Here is an 18,773-nt window from a genome sequence, read left to right on the forward strand (position 1 = left end):
TCCCCTTGAATGTACTCATACGAATATTTCCTAGGATTGTCAGTGCCATCTAGTGGTCAAAATGCCATAATTTTTATAAAACTCATCAGAAAAAAAAAATGCATTTTGGCCATTAGATGGCGCCGACGATCAAATGAAATAATCCTATTAGAGAAAAGTACAGATAAGAAATAAAAATGTGTGCAGCTTGGACAAATGCTTGCTACATCTGGTCAAAAAAGGTTTTATAAATAGATCCCTATGCGTGTGGAAATATTTTATAGTGGTCAGGCTTTCCTCTCACACATGTCTGCTTTGTATGTGCTAAGCTCCAATTTCAGCTTTAAAAGTCGAAGATAAGCCACATCCATTATTCCATGGGCTACTCTCTATAGGCTGCTTTGCATTACGGGGTACGGGCAGGGCTGCATTTTACTTAAAGCATTTGTGGGTCATTGCCTGAAGCAGCAGGGCTAGGGGAATGCCACTAATGCCGCGTTTTTTTGTCGGAAAAACCTTGGATGTTTTTTCTGACAGAATTTCGCTCAAGCTTGGCTTGCATACACACGGTCACACAAAAGTTCTCGTCAAGAATGCGGTGACGTACAACACTACGTCAAGCCGAGAAAATTACGTTTAATGCGTCCGAGCATGCGTCGGAATTGCGTGCGTCAGAATTGTTACAGACGATCGGATTCTCAGATAGGATTTTTTTCCCGTCTGAAAATTTGAGAACCAGCTCTCAATCTTTTGTTGGAGGAAATTCCGATACCAAAAGTCCGACGGAATATACACACGGTCGGAATTTCCGTTCAAAAGCTCACATCGGACTTTTGGTGTTGGAATTTCTGATCGTGTGCATCTCCTTTACGCTACGCTGACGCAGAGCAGAGCAGAGAGGCAAGCATGGAATTCACAAAGCACTTCCTCCCAAACTGCGCTGGGTTTCCTAGGCATAAGCCGGCGTAGGTGGAAGTGGGCGTGAGCCATGAAAATGAGGCGTGACCCCATGCAAATGATGGGCCGAGCGCCAGACAGATACGTATAACGAACGGCGCATGCGCTGTCCCGTGGACGTATCTCAGTGCGCATGCTCACAATCACATCGGAACAACTGCCTAAGATACCCTGGATCACTGCCTACGGCGTGAACGTATCCTACGCCTAATCATATTCACGTCCAATGTAAAATACGCGGGCTTGAGTTCCCTGGTGCAGACCTTTCCATGTCTGCTGCTGAGTTACACCTGCTTTATGGGGCTTAACTTTACGCGGGACGTACAACTTACGCGCACCAGTCGTAGCCTGCGTCGGGCGCATGTACGATCGTGAATCGGTGTATCTCCCCCATTTGCATATTTGAATGCAAAATCCATGGGAGCGCCACATGCGTCCAGCGTAAATATGCGCCCACTCTACACCGGCGTAGGCAAGTTACGTCGGTGGAATGAAGCCTGTTTTTAGACGCATCTTAGTTTTGTGGGCCCGGCGCACAGATACGACAGCGCATATTTGCACTTACGCGGCGTATCTCGAGATACGTCGGCGCAAGTGCTTTGTGAATCCGGGCCAAAATGTACAAACTGTGATCACCAATTCTTTATTTTGTCTCCTTCTTCTGTCCATCCCTACAGATTTGTGACCAAGTTCATCAAAGGGACTATACAGAGTAAAGGGGGTCGTTAAGAGGAGTCGCAAGACTCTTTATGGTTCAGGAAAGATAAAAGCAATATAGAACCATAGCTAGCATTTAAAGAAAATAAGAACTTGCTTTTACTAGAGCATTCTAGCATTAGCTTTTATATAAGAAATTCTAGGGAATCATGATCTCTACAAACAGCCTTGAATACAGGGAGCATGGCAAGGCTTTGACTTTGTTTCTGGGAGCTTTAATGTTACTTTATATCATATACAGTTGACCATAGTGTATATTGTTTTTTTTATTCTACAATCTTAAATTTTAAAGCAGCCAGACATTGACATTACTATTATCAAGAGGGTCACCTGGTAGTTCTTACAGACGGTCACACGATGAGGTGGGGCTTTGTTCGGTGGCTGCAGAAGGACCCGATCTCTTTTGTAGCCAGGCTCTCTGCAGGAGCCAAAGAATTTGCTGTACTGGTTGGCACACAGGGGGTGACCTCGCCACAACTCCTCAAGACCATCAGGGCTGGTTCAAGAGAAAAGAAAGATTTTGAAGCCTTACATATTGCAAAATTTGCATCATCCTGCATCTATTAAAGCTGAATTCCAGGTAAACGGCTAAATACACAGATGAAACACATACAGACACATAGATATACACATAGATATATACAGGCCTGTCGCTACAAGGCAGGCAAACCAAGCAATTGCTTGGGGCCCCTGAATTGGCCTGGGGCCCCAAGAAGGGGTCTTGCCGCGCTTCCTGTATGCTGAAGCCGCCTGAGCACTCTATAGAGAGCCTGCAGCACTGCTGCCTCGAGTCGTCACTTCCCCTTCTCTGTAGCGTCGCCGAGCTCCTCTTCCTTCCTCCTTCCTCCTGTCAGTCCTGCACACTGAGTGCTCACTGCCTTTCAGTCCGGCTGGGAACAATAAACTGAATCTCCTGCTGCGTGGTACAGACCCGGTAGGGAGGGGGCGTAAAAAGAACATGGGGGGGCTTTGCAGGGGGCCTCCATGTCCATTTTACTTGGGGACCCCAAATTCCTTCAAACGGCCCTGGATATATACACATACACACACAGTAAGGGGAAAAACTATTTGATCCCCTGCTGACTTTATACGTTTGCCCACAGAAAAAGTAAAGATCAGTCTATAGTTCCAATGGTAGGTTTATTTTAACAGTGAGACAGAATAATAACAAAAGAAAATCCATAAAAACGCATTTCAAAAAAGTTATACAGTGGAACCTCCGTTTACTAGCAAATCAGTTAACGAACTTTCTGAAAGATGAGCAACTTTTTTTAAATAATTCTGACTTGGTTTGCAAAGTGTTGTCTCGCAAAACAAGCAAAGCAAAGCAAATAGGGCCTGCAGCACCGCATTTGGCCTGAGGTGGGGGGTGCCGGAGCCGAACGGCGGCGTTCGGAAAGGCCCGAGGACAGTTCGGCCGACCTCGGCAAACCTCGGAAAGGCTTGTGAACTGAGTCTTTGAGGTTTGCAGAGGTCAGCCAAACTGTCCTTGGGCCCTTCCGGCCGTTTCGAGGCTCTCCTCCGACCCCCCAACCCGCCTCTGGCCGCATGCGGTATTGCATGCCATTGAAGTGTCAATGCGGAACTAATTATTTTTGTTTCCATTGACTTCAATGGGGAAAACTCGCTTTGATATGCGAGTACTTTGGATTACGAGCATTCTCCTGGAACGTATTATTCTCGTAATTCAAGGTTCCACTGTAAATTGATTTGCATTTTAATGAGTGAAATAAATATTTGACCCCTTCACAAAACAGGACTTAGTTCTTGGTGGAGAAACCCTTGATGGCAATCACAGAGGTCAATATGTTTATTATAGTTGGCCACCAGGCTTGCACACATCTCGGGAGGGATTTGGTCCCACTCATTCACTCAGTGGTCACCAACCCTGTCCTGCAGGGTCCACTAACCGGCCAGGTTTTATGTATTACCTTGGGGCAGTTTTTCTCAATTCCAGTCCTCAGGCCCCCCCAACAGGTCAGGTTTTCAGGATTTCCATTATTTTGCACAGGTGATTTGATCAGTTTCACTGCCTTAGTAATCACCACAGCCTTTTCATCTGAGGGAAATCCTGAAAACCTGACCTGTTGGGGGGGCCTGAGGACTGGAATTGAGAAACACTGCCTTGGGGAGATGCAGTCTAGAATACTGCAATCACTGAGGAGCAAATGATATCAGCTGTGATGTATTTCAGTTATCTTGCAAACCTGGCCTGTTAGTGGGCCCTGCAGGACAAGGTTGAAGACCACTGCTTCACGGCATAGTGTTACCAATTGTTTTCTTGGTGACTATGGTCCCAGCTGCCTTGAGATCATTGACAATATTCTCCGGTGTAGTTCTGGGCTTTTTCCTCACCGTTCTCATGATCATTGGAACTTTTCTTTTTTTTTTTCCCCTTCAAATAATTTTGGATGAACTGTTGTGATTTCTGTATGCGATTTCTGTTTTCAGTTCTGGGGCGTGCGTCATTGGACACAGCGATCCGATCTCTCGCTGGAGAGGCAGAACGGCTGTCTGCCTATGTGAGAGAGAGAGAGAGAGAGAGAGAGAGAGAGAGAGAGAGAGAGAGAGAGAGAGAGAGAGAGAGAGAGAGAGAGAGAGAGAGAGAGAGAGAGAGAGAGAGAGAGAGAGAGAGAGAGAGAGAGAGAGAGAGAGAGAGAGAGAGAGAGAGAGAGAGAGAGAGAGAGAGAGAGAGAGAGAGAGAGAGAGAGAGAGAGAGAGAGAGAGAGAGAGAGAGAGAGAGAGATCTTGTGTTCCTGCCAATCAGGAACACAGATCTCTCTCTTTCTCCAGTTAAGCCACCCCGTAGACGGTTAGAAATCACTCCCTAGGAGCACACTTAACCATTTGATCCCCCTGATGTCTACCCCTTGTCAGTGTCATTTATACAGTGACAGTGCCATTTTTTAGCACTGGTCACTGCTTTGGTGTCACTGGTCCCCAAAAAGTGTCACTTAGTGTCAGATTTGTCTGCCGCAATGTTGCAGTCCCTTTAAAAAAAAAAAAAAAAAAAAAAAATTGCTGATCGCCGCCATTACTATTAAAAAAAAAAAACAAGGTCCCCACGTCTATCCCATAGTTTGTAGTCGCTAAAACTTTTGCGCAAACCAATCAATATACACTTATTGGGATTTCTTTAACCAAAAATATGAAGCAGAATACATGTTGGCCTAAATCAGGGGTTCTCAACTCCTGTCCACAGGACCGACTAACAGGCCAGATTTTAAGTGTTACCTTGGGGAGATGCAGACTAGAATACTACCATCACATTATATCACCTGTGATGTACTTCAGTTATCTTGCAAACCTGGCCTGTTGGGTCCTGAGGACAGGAGTTGAGAACCACTGCCCTAAATTGATGAAGAAATTAGATTTTTTTTTTATTGCATATGTTTTATAGCAGAAAACTAAAAAATCCTTAGGTTTTTTTTTTTTTAAATTGCCGCTCTTTTTTTATTTATGGCCCCTTCCTACACGGGGCGGATCTGTCAGTGGCGCCCGCCAGCTCAGCGGGAGATCTCTCTGTTGATCTCCGCTGAGTCGGCAGATGGCAGGTCCCCCTCTGCTCACTGAGCGGGGAGGGGCTTGTCGAGCGCCGCTGCTTGTCTATGGAGAGATCGGACGAAAACGAACAGCATGTCCGTTTTCATCAGATCACACCCGATCCGATAGGCGATGGCGACGTATGACATGATCACCGCTGACATCCGATGCTCCATAGACAAGTATGGAGCGGCCGTTCAGGTCCGCCCAATAAACTGACAGGCGGACCTGAACGGTCCGCCCGTGTGAAAGGGGCCTATAGCGCTAAAAATAAAGACTGCAGAGGTGATCAAATCCCACCAAAAGAAATCTCCATTTGTAAAAAAGGACATCAATTGTATTTGTGTTCAGCGTCGCACGACCGCGCAATTGTCAGTTATAGTAACGCAGTGCCGTATCGCAAAAAATGGCATGGTGATTAAGGGGGGTAAAACCTTTCCGGGAGCTGAAGTGGTTAATGTTTCTTTACTAAAATAACACATATCTTGCAATTGTTCTACGTGGCACATATGCTTTTCGGCTGATCGGTCATTGGCAATTACCAATGAAATTGAAAGATAACTACAAATAGTGCCTGTCATTTATTCAGTATCCAGAACACTGCAATGTTGTGTTGCTTTGCCTGAATTGTTTCTGTACAAAAATAGGTCTATGTACGGCCAACACAGAGCAGAGAGCAGTTATGATCGGTCACACTTCCACTAAAATGTCTAGATTATTGCCCTTTGCATTATTTATGAATTTATTACAGGCATTTATATAGCACCGTACACAGCACTTTACACACTGTACATTCCCATCAGTCCCTGCCCTCAAGGAGCAGGCAATCTAATTATGGATAACTCCGATTATAGTAAAAGAGAATGGACTCAACACGGCTGCAGTGCTTACAGGAATGCGTTTGTAGCTCACCAAGTGAGTTGCCGTCTGGATTTGCTCTAATATTTTTTTAGCGGCTTTGCTGGCCACTGGACAAAGTCAAAAGTTTGATTCAAAAATCGAAGCAAAATAGCGTAGCCAGGGCTGCTGTTAAGAATCACGGGGCCCCGTACAACCTACCCTACAGGCCCCCCCCCCCCGAATAGGCTGTAAGAGGTGTCAGCAATAAGGCAGTACAGCAGGCCCTCCTGCTCGGCAGGTGCCCGGGCCCCCCTTTTGAATGGATAGGATCCGGGCCCGGTATAGGAGGGCTTGCTGTACTGGCATATCAATGGTCCCAAGTTGAGTTGACTTGAGAGGTATCTTGATATAGTGTGGTCTTACCCCGAAGGGTCCAGACGCGCTTGACAAGGGCCAATTTAGACGAGAGACAATTAACTTACTAGCATGCCTTTAGAGTGTGGGAGGAAACCGGAGTACCCAGGGGAAACCCACGCAGGCACAGGGAGAACATGCAAACCCCAGGCAGATGGTGTCGTGGTCGGGATTCAAACCAGCGACCCTTTTGCTGCTAGGAGAAAGTGCTAACCATTACACCACTGTGTAGCACTAAGAGCAGCCATATTTTCAGGCTTCCCTTTACACACAGCCAGGAAACAGGAATTTTGCCACTTTCTCACAGACTCAAGAAATGGTCCAAGGGATCCCACACTCTGCTCCCTCACTGCCAGGCTCCTGAACATTTACGCCCCCCCCCCCCCTTCTGGGCCATTTAGCCTCTGTTCCTCCTCCAAGTTCAGGAACTATCCAGCAAGTTCTAGAAGCCAGAGGGCAGAAACAGGAGGCCCAGATCTTGGAGCTCTGCACAGTACTAAACTAAATTGCCAAACTAAATTGATCTACTCTAGTCTGTACACGGAGGGTACTACAATAGCTTGAGCTACTGACATCTGTTAACAGTTTTTTTTTTTTTTTAAACAGAGACAGAAAAAACGATGTAGTTGACCCAAAATTGAGCAAGTTCAACAGGGAGCAGCCAAATTCCTATCCTTCTATAACCTTCTAACTCAGCAGATGTTGATCTAGCAAACATTTTTTATCGAAATGTTGGGGATGTTGGAAAGTAAAGCCATACATAAAACAGTTACATTTCCGGCACGTGCCGTAAATGTAACACTCCCATTGGTGGTGCCCTCAACTAAACTGTCAAACCATCCAATGGCTGGTGTCATAACTGATCACATGTGCAGTATCATGGCAGTTGAAGATTAAACAGGCAAAGATGGCAGCTTCCTTGCCTGAAAACAATAGGAGGGTTTACATACACTTTAAATCAGCGGCTGCGGCTCCGATCAGTGTATTCTGACAGTGGAGGAGTCCCAGCTGTCAGAATACAATAGCACGATAGGGAGGATTCCTACATCCACATTGATTGTGTGGATAGGGGCAGGGATGGAATGGCCCCTCCGCTCCTCTGTGTCTCCCATCCCACGGCGCTCACCTCCTCTCTCTTCCCGCAGCGCTCACCTGGGGGGGAACAGAGAAGCAGGGAAGGAGCAGGGGAGACAATAGAGGAGCATGGGGGAGGGGACAGACAGCTGACTCAACAGCTATGGCCCGGGAGTTTCTCACTTCTGCCTAATCTTGTCCCATAAGGGGGGGCACTGAACTGATTCTTTCCCCCGGGTGAAATAATGTCTAGCTTCCCCACTGGTACTGCCTATAAGAGTACCAGCCGTTCTACTCTAAAAAAGTAGAATGGCTAGTGAAGGGGGAGAGGGAGCTTGGGTGGCCGGGGGGTGCGGGAGTTGTCCGGCTGCCATGGGAGAGACCTGTCAAAGTGGGCCAGTCTGGATGAAGTCCAGGGCCAAATTTTTGTCCCAGTTCAGCCCTGGATAGGGGAATGTGTTCATTTTTGTTTGGCTGATCGAAAAAACAAAACAAAAAAACCCCGGGATCATCTGCCCAACCAAAGATAGGTGGATATTCAATAGGAAAATATTCTAAGACCCCTTTCACACTGGAGCCGTGTAGGCGCTAAAGCACAGCTTGTTTTAGTGTCCTCCTTTTGGCCACTAGCGGGGCGCATTTATCCCCAAAGAAGAGGTTAAAGACGCCCGTGTTGCGGCGCTTCCGAAGTACTTTTCAGGCACTTTGGAAGCCCATTCATTTCAATAGGCAGGGCGTGTTAGGAGTGCTGTATACAATGCTCCCAAATCTCCCCATAGATGCTGCTTGCATGACTTTTCCTAACATCCCGCAAGCACACCGCCCCAATGTGAAAAGCCATTTAGAGGCTATTTCTAGAGCTAAAACACCTGAAAAGCGCCTTAGTGTGAAAGGGGTCTAAGAAAGTCTGTTCATTTTTCTAATCACTAGTGGGTCAAATCGACATTTGTTTTTTGACTGCAATGATGAAAAAGTTTGAAGGAGCAGGATGGAAAAATGTTCTCAAACTAATTTATAACAGTGTATGTGGTTTTTGTTTGGTAAAGTCCATTTATTCCAAAATCAAATGTTAAAAGCAAGAAAAACCTTTTCCCGTTGAAAAATTCGATACATCTATGGCCAGATTAAGGCTTCAGCTAAAAAGTGTTAGCATTCTGCTGGGATTATTTGGATGTCCCAGATCACTTATTTACAAAATAAAGTATCGGGAAGGATTGTCATTAGACTCCAGCTCCCTCTTTAAATGAAAATGAACATGCAATTTATTTCTAAGCAATTGTTTTTATTGTAAAAAAAATATTGTTAGTCTTAACCACTTCCCGATGGCCGTACGACTTTGTACGACCGCAGGGTGGCTCTAAATCTCTTGGTCGCCGTCTTTTTACGGCCTCCGCTCCTTACTGGCCACTGGGGGGGCGCGCGCGCGTGCCCGCCGCATCACTGAGATGCCGATGCGCGTGCCTGGCGGCCGCGATGTCCGCCAGGCACCCGCGATCGGTGGTTACAGAGACAAGGACGTGGATCTGTGTGTGTAAACACACAGATCCACGTCCTGTCAGGGAGAGAGGAGACCGATCTGTGTCCCTTGTACATAGGGACACAGATCGGTCACCTCCCCCAGTCAGTCCCCTTCCCCCACAGCTAGTAACACTATCCAGGGCACACATTTAACCCCTCCCTCACCCCCTAGTGTTAACCCCTTCAATGCCAGTCACATTTATACAGTAATTAGTGCATATTTATAGCACTGATCGCAATATAAATGTGAATGGTGCCAAAAATGTGTCAAAAATGTCCGATGTGTCCGCCATAATGTCGCAGTACCGATAAAAAAAAAAACGCAGATCGCCGCCATTACTAGTAAAAAAAAAAAAAAAAAAAAAAAATTCTGTCCCCTATTTTGTAGGCGCTATAACTTTTGCGCAAACCAGTCGCTTATTGCGATTTTTCTTTTTTTACCAAAAATATGTAGAATACGTATCGGCCTAGACTGAGAAAAAAAAAAAAAATTGGGCTATTTATTATAGCAACAAGTAAAAAATATATATTTTTTTTTCAAAATTGTCGCTCTTTTTTTGTTTAATGCGCAAAAAATAAAAACCGCAGAGGTGATCAAATACCACCAAAAGAAAGCTCTATTTGTGGGGAAAAAATGGACACCAATTTTGTTTGGGAGCCACTTCGAACGACCGCGCAATTGTCAGTTAAAGCGACGCAGTGCCGGAAGCTGAAATTTCACCTGGGCAGGAAGGGGGTATATGTGCCCAGTAAGCAAGTGGGTAAAATTAAAAGGCTAAATAATAATAATATTATTATTATTATTATTATTATTATTAATAATAATAAATGTAAAAAAAAAATATTCTGTTAAAAAAAGATCCGATATGACATGCCTGCCCTGGGGGCCTAGACAATACTCCTCTACTGAATGTGCCGACTGGTGCGCCGACGCGCCGAGGGAGTACGATAGAGGTGGAGGGGCGCTTTTTGCCCCCCCCCCCTGCCGATACTCATTTGTCAAGTGTAGCACATAGATGAAGTTTATGATGACATGCAAATCGATTCATGGTATATGCATATGAGCTGTGTATTTGTCTATTGTCTTTTTGGTGTATTGTTTGAAAATCTGAATAAAAACAATTAAAAAACAAAAAAAAAAAGAAGATCCGATAACATACAACAGAAATAGTGAGCATTGTTTGCGCCTTTTATTTTACAAACAATAAAGTTACCCTTAAAGAAAAAAAAACAAAAAACGTACCTTTCAATTTTCTCTTTAAAATCCAAAACACCACATATTAATTTAGAGGCAAATCTGAAATCATATGAAAGAAGACATTAATATGGGATCTCCAAGGAATAAATTAAAATAAATAAAAATAGCTGAAAATGAACAATTCAAAACACCATTAGGAAGTCTAAGTGCCGGTTCACACTGGGGCAACACGAATTCTAGCGCGACTTTACAAGGCAACTTGGAGACGACTTCATCGCTACTTGGAGCGACTTACAATGCGACTTCAAGTCGCCTCCAAGACAGGCGACTTTGCCAGTGGCCAATCACATAATAATCTGCTCTGTGAGAGGGAGGGGTTTGCCTTAGAAAACTATTTTCTCTTCCTGTAAAGTTGCTTCAGTTAAGACAGGAGATCCGACTTGGAGGCAACTTCCATTGAAATCTATGGGTACAAGTCGCCTTGAAGTAGTACAAGAACCTTTTCTGAAGTAGGAGCGACTTCAGTAGTGTGCAGTAAGACCGCTCTCATTCACTTCGATTTGTCATGTCGCCCCCCAGGTCACGGTAGTGTGAACCGGCTCCAAGACCCGGTTCACACAGGGGCGGCAAGACGTTGGGGGCAACTCGGCAAGGCGATCTCAAGATGACTTCAGGAGGTGACTTACAAAATTACTTCTGTTTTGAAGTCAATGCAAGTTGCCCCCAAAGTTGGACTTGAGTCGCTCCTATTAGAAGTCGCCCCTGTGTGAACCGGCTCTAAAGCTCCCATCTACCAGGCTTCTAAATTGTATCATTTGTTAAATATAAATACACTAAAATAACCTCCCCCCCCCCTATAAACCCCAAATTAAAATGATATACATTCCATGTGATTTCCTTATCCCCATTTGAGAGCAAAGTTCAAAGTTAGGCTGACAGAGGAAAGTAGGAGAGAAAAGGAACCACTGGGGGGCAATCATTTATTATTGCCCTGTATGTGGCAATTAGTACAATAAATAAAAAGTAGAAAACAAAATTATAATATATATATATATATATATATATCATAATTTATGCCACAATTATTGATACCATGCACTAAGCCAATGAAAGTGATTTTACCGCATTCTGACAAGTCTCTTGAGGCTGATCTTTACAAAAAATAATGTAATAATGAGCTGCCAATGCAGACCCCTGCTGAAAAAGCTAGTTGATCCTTCAATGCCGAGACATGGAACAAGAATGCAGATCAGGTGTTCAGATCTCACTTCAAGCTCACTTTCTCCATACTTGTTCTGGGTCAGGGACTTCTAAAGTACTGACGCCCTTGTATCACCTTCACAGCCAGGCAACTGGGGTTTTGCAATGGTAGCCTCCATATCGTATCTGTACAGGTTTTCTTCTACTTACTCCATTTTTTATAAAAAGGAATAATCATTTCACTGTGCAATAGTAAAACAAGCTGGTAAAGATGGTAACAGTGGTACACAGATCTGGGCAAATGATGCACAGGTAGGCAGAAGATCCTCCCTCTATAGCCATCCTATGCCAACACGGCTGACCTGGTAGGAAAGAGTGTCACAGGTCACATTGGCCTTTATTGAGCAACCCAATTGCTTATGTTTATGCCTAGGGCCCCATGCACACAGAACTTTAAGCCCAGGGGCATGAGACTCTGGCATTTAACTGCTGGCGGAGGGCACCAGTGGCCCATTCAGGCTGCTGGCAGTCTGTCAAGCTCTATGGAAGGCTGACAGCTGCTGGGGCTGGACGGGCACCGAACGATATGGGCAGTATACAGTACAGACCAAAAGTTGGACACACCTTCTCATTCAAAGAGTTTTCTTTATTTTCATGACTATGAAAATTGTAGATTCACACTGAAGGCATCAAAACTAAATATAAAAATAAATAAAATATATTTCATATTCTAGGTTCTTCAAAGTAGCCACCTTTTGCTTTGATTACTGCTTGGCATTCTCTTGATGAGCTTCAAGAGGTAGTCATCTGGCGCAGCACCCCATCACTCTCCTTCTTGGTCAAATAGCCCTTACACAGCCTGGAGGTGTGTTTGGGGTCATTGTCCTGTTGAAAAATAAATGATGGTCCAACTAAACGCAAACCGGATGGAATAGCATGCCGCTGCAAGATGCTGTGGTAGCCATGCTGGTTCAGTATGCCTTCAATTTTGATTAAATCCCCAACAGTGTCACCAGAAAAGCACCCCCACACCATCACACCTCCTCCTCCATGCTTCACGGTGGGAACCAGGCATGTAGAGTCCATCCGTTCACCTTTTCTGCGTCGCACAAAGACACGGGAGTTGGAACCAAAGATCTCAAGTTTGGACTCATCAGACCAAAGCACAGATTTCCACTGGTCTAATGTCCATTCCTTGTGTTCTTTAGCCCAAACAAGTCTCTTCTGCTTGTTGCCTTTCTTTAGCAGTGGTTTCCTAGCAGATATTCTACCATGAAGGCCTGATTCACACAGTCTCCTCTTACCAGTTCTAGAGATGTGTCTGCTGCAAAAGGTGGCTACTTTGAAGAACCTAGAATATGAAATATATTTTCAGTTGTTTCACACTTTTTTTGTTATGTATAATTCCACATGTGTTAATTCATAGTTTTGATGCCTTCAGTGTGAATCTACAATTTTCATAGTCATGAAAATAAAGAAAACTCTTTGAATGAGAAGGTGTGTCCAAACTTTTGGTCTGTACTGTATATCCAAAGTGTATGTGGCCTAAAGATAGATAGCAGGGCATCTTCAGAGGGTCAGATCATGTGTCAGTTTTAGTGGCCAACTATGTGGCCAGCTTGAGTTTAGAGGAGTGATGAGGACCATTATACAGTTCATCCAGAAAGTATTCACACCACTTCACTTTTTCCACATTTTGTTATGTTACAGCCTTATTCCAAAATATATTCAATTCATTATTCTCCACAAATTTCTTCAAACAATACCCCATAATGACAATGTGTTTTAAATCTTTGCAAATTTATATTATATATATATATATATATATATATATATATATATATATATATATATATATATATATATATATATATATATATATATATATATATATATATATATATATATATATATAAAAAAAACACATGTACATAAGTATTCACAGCCTTTGCCATGACACTCAAAATTGAGCTCAGGTGCATTCAGCTTCCACTGATCATCCCCGAGATGTTTCTACAAATTTATTGGTGTCCACCTGTGGTAAATTCCGTTGCTTGGACATGATTTGGAAAGGCACACACTTGTCTATAAACGTCCCACAGTTAACAGTGCATGTCAGAGCACAAACCAAGCCATGAAGTCCAAGGAATTGTCTGTAGACCTTCAAGTCAGGATTGTATTGGGGCACAGATCTGGGGAAAGGTACAGAAAAATGTCTACCGCATTGAAAGTCCCAATGAGCACAGTGGCCCCCATCCGTAAATGGAAGAAGTTTGGAACCACCAGGATTCTTCCTGGAGTGGGCCGCCCGGCCTTTGGCCTGAATGGCAAGCATCATGTCTGGAGGAAACCAGGCACCGCTCATCACCTGGCCAATACCATCCCTACAGTGAAGCATCATGCTGTGTGGACACTTTTCAGCAGGAGGAACTGGGAGACTAGTCAGGATTGAGAGAAAGATTAATGCAGCAATGTACAGAGACATCCTTGTTAAAAACCTGCTCCAGAGCGCTGTGGACCTCACACTGGGGTGACGGTCCATCTTCCAACAGTAAAATTACCCTAAGCACACAGCCAAGATAACAAAGGAGTGGCTACGGGGCAACTCTGTGAATGTCCTTGAGTGGCCCAGCCAGAGCCCAGACTTAAACCCGATTGAACATCTCTAGAGAGATCGGAAAATGGCTGTTCACCAACGCTCCCCATCCAACCTGATGGAGCTTGAGAGTTCCTGCAAAGAAGAATGGGAGAAACTGCCCAAAAATAGGTGTGCCGAGCTTGTAGCATCATACTCAGAAAGACTTGAGGCCGTAATTGGTGCCAAAGGAGCTTCAACAAAAGTATTGAGCAAAGGCTGTGAAGACTTATGTACTTGGGATATTTTTCATTTTGAATAAATTTGCAAAGATTTCAAACAAACTTCTTTCATGGTGTCATTATGAGGTGTTGTAGAATTTTGAGGACAATAATGAATTTAATCTATTTTGGAATAAGGCTGTAACGAAATGTGAAAAAAGTGAAACGCTGTGAATACTTTCTGCAAGCACTGTATGTAATGGAATTCAAGGGTACCTGTCACCCCCTATACACATTAGTGGCAGCCTCTAGGTTTTAGGGCTGGTTCCCACCAGCGCGGTTGGGCTGTGTTGAGCAGTGCTTCCCAGGGCAGTTTCAACTTAAAGCGGAGTTCTAACCACAATTAGCATTTTTTAAATGTATGTCCTTTCATCCTGCGTTTTTATAATATAAATCTGGTCACTTACTATTTTACAATCCGCCGCCGATCCGCATAGATATTCAAAAAAGATAGTTTATAAAACTATATCTACACCGTTGCCATTTTGCTTGTGGGCATTGTGAAGCCTACAGGCACTTACTTCCTGGAAGTCTTGGATGAGGAGTGATAATTGGACAGTGCACTGCATCCTGGGAAATGATGACACACATTTCCCAGGAGCATTAGAGGGAGATGATGTCAGAATCCTAGGTGGTTTCAAAGGCAGATTTCGTGAGACCGCATAGAAACAGGCATTTCCAGATGAGTAAAATATATATATATATATATATATATATATATATATATATATATATATATATATATATATATATATATATATATATATATATATATATATATATATATATATATATATATATATATATATATATATATATATATATATAATTTTTTTTTTCTTTTTTAGACGTAAGCTACAGTTTAAAGCAAAATTGTTTTTTTGATGGAACCTCCACTTTAAAGTAAACCTTCAAAAAGAAAAAAAAAAACACCCTGCAAGACAAAGACATAATGAGCTAGTATGCATAGAATACTAGCTCATTATGAAATACTTGCCTTAAAACGATGCCCTGAATCAGCGCCGGCACACCGAGTACACAGCCAACATTTTCCCCCGGAGTTACTTCCAGGTTCGTGGATGAAGTCACACCCGCGCGTGGGAGCCACAGGTCATGGCACGGGCCCTGAAAGACGGCACCAGCGGGCCGTTTCTTCAGTGAGCATGTGCCATGAAATCGGCAACAGCGTATATAGTGAATATCTCCTAAACTGTGCAAGTGCTGATTGGTCAACACAGCAACATGAAAAGCGCATCTAGGGCTTCTTGAAATAAGGTTTCCTAGAAGCAAGAAGCGCTTTTCTGAGAGCGCTTGCCTTTTCAAGAATTATATTGGATACCCACTTCGGGGTTGTGCATTGCAGTGAAGGGACCAGTGTTGGCAGCCGTCCGTATTTTTACGGACAGTTCGTAAAATCGGGCACCTTTTTCCCCCATTCGTAAATGTCCGTGGTTGCAGAAATGTGCCAGTAAAAATAGCCGAGATCGGTTCAGCTTGGAACTGCAAATGGAGATTGGAGGCAGGGGGGTGATGGTGGCTGCGGTGGCACCACAGAGGGGGATGGAGGCAAGGGGAGATTGGAGGCAGGGGGTGTTGGTGGCACCGCAGAGGGTGGGGGATGGAGACAAGGGTTGTTGGTGGCACCACAGAGGGGGATGGAGGCAAGGGGAGATTGGAGGCAGGGGGTGTTGGTGGCACCGCAGAGGGTGGGGGATGGAGACAAGGGTTGTTGGTGGCACCACAGAGGGGGATGGATGCAGGCGATGGAGGCGGGGGGTCGATTCGAGGCAGGGGGCCCGGGGGAGATTGGAGGCAGGGGTGTGATAGATTATACTAAAATCTCTATTTTATGTTAAGACTAATTTTTGTTATTAGAACCACAGCAATGTTTTCCTTTTTATATTCTTTTAATTTCTTCCTATATCTTTTTATGTAGTTATATTGTTTTTTATATTCATTATATGCATGTATGAAATACATGTATCACAATAAGTGTTTATTTCCCTTGAGGATTTTATAATCAGATATTGTTTTAAAGTAACAGACTCAGCATTTGAAGGACAAAAGACTGTCCCCTTCCTGGCTTCCTCCCATCAAAAGAATTTATGTCTTCCTGGGACTGTTTGTATCTTGTAACAAAAGAACTGTTTTATGCTAAATATGGACTTCTATTCCTCGCCTCTTGATCCTAAACAGCTCCTCCATCGAGAAAGGAATGTTGCCCCTGTGGACTTAAGTGGGAACCCCTGCGTATTCATTTTGGACAAAGGCTTATATGTGCTCACAGGAGGGTGTGTAAAGGGGTGGGTGAGGGGAGGGTGAATGGGAGGATCGATGGGTGTGGATGTATAATGTGAACCAATCAAATGCATGTCTTGTGATTTCATGTGGCTAATAAAACTATAGTGAGAGGACTTTCTCGCTCCTCTTACACTCTTGGCAACTAAGCAAGCAGTTTGTGTGCATTTCTTGCAATACCATCAGTGCCGGTAAAGCAGTACAAGGAAATTAATTTCTTTCAGGGGGAGATTGTGGCACCGCAGAGGGGGGTGAAGGCAGGGGGTGTTGGTGGCAGAGGGGGATGGAAGCAGGGGGTGATGTGACTAAATAATTTGCCCTTATAATATCCAAAATAACAAAAATGTTGTTTTCCTTAAAGTGGAGGTTCACCCTAAAAACATTTTTCTAACATTACATTGTGCTCACTTCCAACATTGACAGTATGCTGATTTTTTTTTTTTGCTGTACATACCGTCGTATAGCTATTTTCCCCCCGACTTTCGGGTAGTGGCTCCCGCGGCAGTGGGCGTTCCTATGCAGAGGCTAAGTGATTGACGTGATGACAAAAACTTCCCCCCGGCGCATAAGGCGCGTCACCAGTTTCCGAAAGAAGCCGAACGCTGTCCGCAGGCGCCGTATAGCGCCGACTTGCAGTTCGGCTTCTTTCGGAAACTCGTGATGCGCCTTATGCACCAGGGGGGAAGCTTTTGTCATCACGTCAATCACTTAGCCTCTGCATAGGAACGCCCACTGCCGCGGGAGCCACTACCCGGAAGCCGGGGGGAAAATAGCTATACGACGGTATGTACAGCAAAAAAAAAAATAATAAATCAGCATACTGTCAATGTTGGAAGTGAGCACAATGTAATGTTAGAAAAAGATTTTTAGGGTGAACCTCCACTTTAATATCTACCTTTAATCACATTGCTTTTTGCCTAGTGTACTTGTTTGTAGCCTAAATACTGAAATTTGCACCTAAAAATGTAATTTAGTAACTTTTGCGAAATGCCAGTAAAAACTTGGCTGCGCCAGTAAATTCTGGGTGTCGTGCCAGTAAATTTCAATCGGGTAGGTTGGCAACACTGGTAGGGACCACCATAACAGCAGCACTGGGCATCACAGTCACAATGTGCAGCAGGGTCTGGAGGGGTGACCAGGAGATTTATTTATTTTTCTTGAAAAAAAAATTGACTAACCCTTGAAGAATGAAGAAACAAAATTGAGTACCACATTGCATTATAATGCATTGCAGCACACACCCACACCACATGGAAATGAACACACATTACGTACTATGTGATGCCATGTGGTGTGACATGGCCATTATAAAAAGGGGAAGTGCGTTTCCTCGAAACAAGATAACTACTTTCAGAGTGACAGTTATAATACAATAAGTGATGGTCAATTGACATATATGACGAAGGAACATTGAAAATAGGTTAGAGTTATACCTCAGCTGCCCCTTCCAGTCTTTGTATTCCCTCTGGGGGAGAATGACAGCCGGGCTTGAATGTACAGGGAGTGGTAGATGGTTCTCTAGGTAAACACATTCGTGTCTCCAGTCTGAAAGCTAGATAAGGGAAGATACAAGTTTAAATAGATATGAGAAGTGGGCAGAGAATTGAACATATAGTAGGCATTTATGAAAACTGGTGACGATAACCATGTGACAGTGCTACATTTCACCAAATTATAACATGGGGGGTGGGCCAGCGACTAGCTTTGTGGCCTTATGGTGCTTAGCGATATCTGTGTGGAGTTTGTATGTTCTAATTTGATGTAAGGTTCTTCCAGGAAATATGGCTTTCCGACACCGTCCAAAAACATACTGGTAGCACATGTGGCTTCCGATTAGATCACCTACGCCTATATGACTGGTAGACACAGAATGGTACATTTTTTCCAACAGTGATATCTGTATAGAGTTTGTACATTCTCCCCTGGTTTATTTAAAGGGGTTGTAAAGGTTCGTTTTTTATTTTCTAAATAGGTTCCTTTAATCTAGTGCATTGTTGGTTCACTTACCTTTTCCTTCGATTTCCCTTCTAAGTGTTTTTTTTCCTTTGTTTGAATTTCTCACTTCCTGTTCCTCCTCAGTAAGCTTGCCCCCATCATCCGAGCCGTTCTGGCTTGGGGTTAGTCAGCGCGCTCTCCCCCTCCCTTGGGACTACATCCCTGCGGGGAGACGCTGTGAACA

At 44.0% G+C, this 18,773-nt stretch overlaps 1 protein-coding gene across 1 annotated transcript in view; it reads right to left on the reverse strand.

Moving 5' to 3' along the window:
- LOC120913246 (carnitine O-acetyltransferase-like) overlaps positions 1-18,773 on the reverse strand; it is an 80,044-nt gene that overhangs the window by 31,468 nt on the left and 29,803 nt on the right. Inside the window, exons 3-5 of the mRNA XM_040323064.1 lie at positions 18,028-18,146; positions 10,286-10,339; positions 1,984-2,149 (exon numbers count right to left, since the gene is read on the reverse strand). Of these exons, the coding sequence (XP_040178998.1) occupies positions 1,984-2,149; positions 10,286-10,339; positions 18,028-18,146 (339 nt within the window). The remainder of the gene's footprint in view (positions 1-1,983; positions 2,150-10,285; positions 10,340-18,027; positions 18,147-18,773) is intronic.

The sequence above is a fragment of the Rana temporaria genome, chromosome 9 (assembly GCF_905171775.1).
Source record: "Rana temporaria chromosome 9, aRanTem1.1, whole genome shotgun sequence".
Classification (NCBI taxonomy): Eukaryota; Metazoa; Chordata; class Amphibia; order Anura; family Ranidae; genus Rana; species Rana temporaria.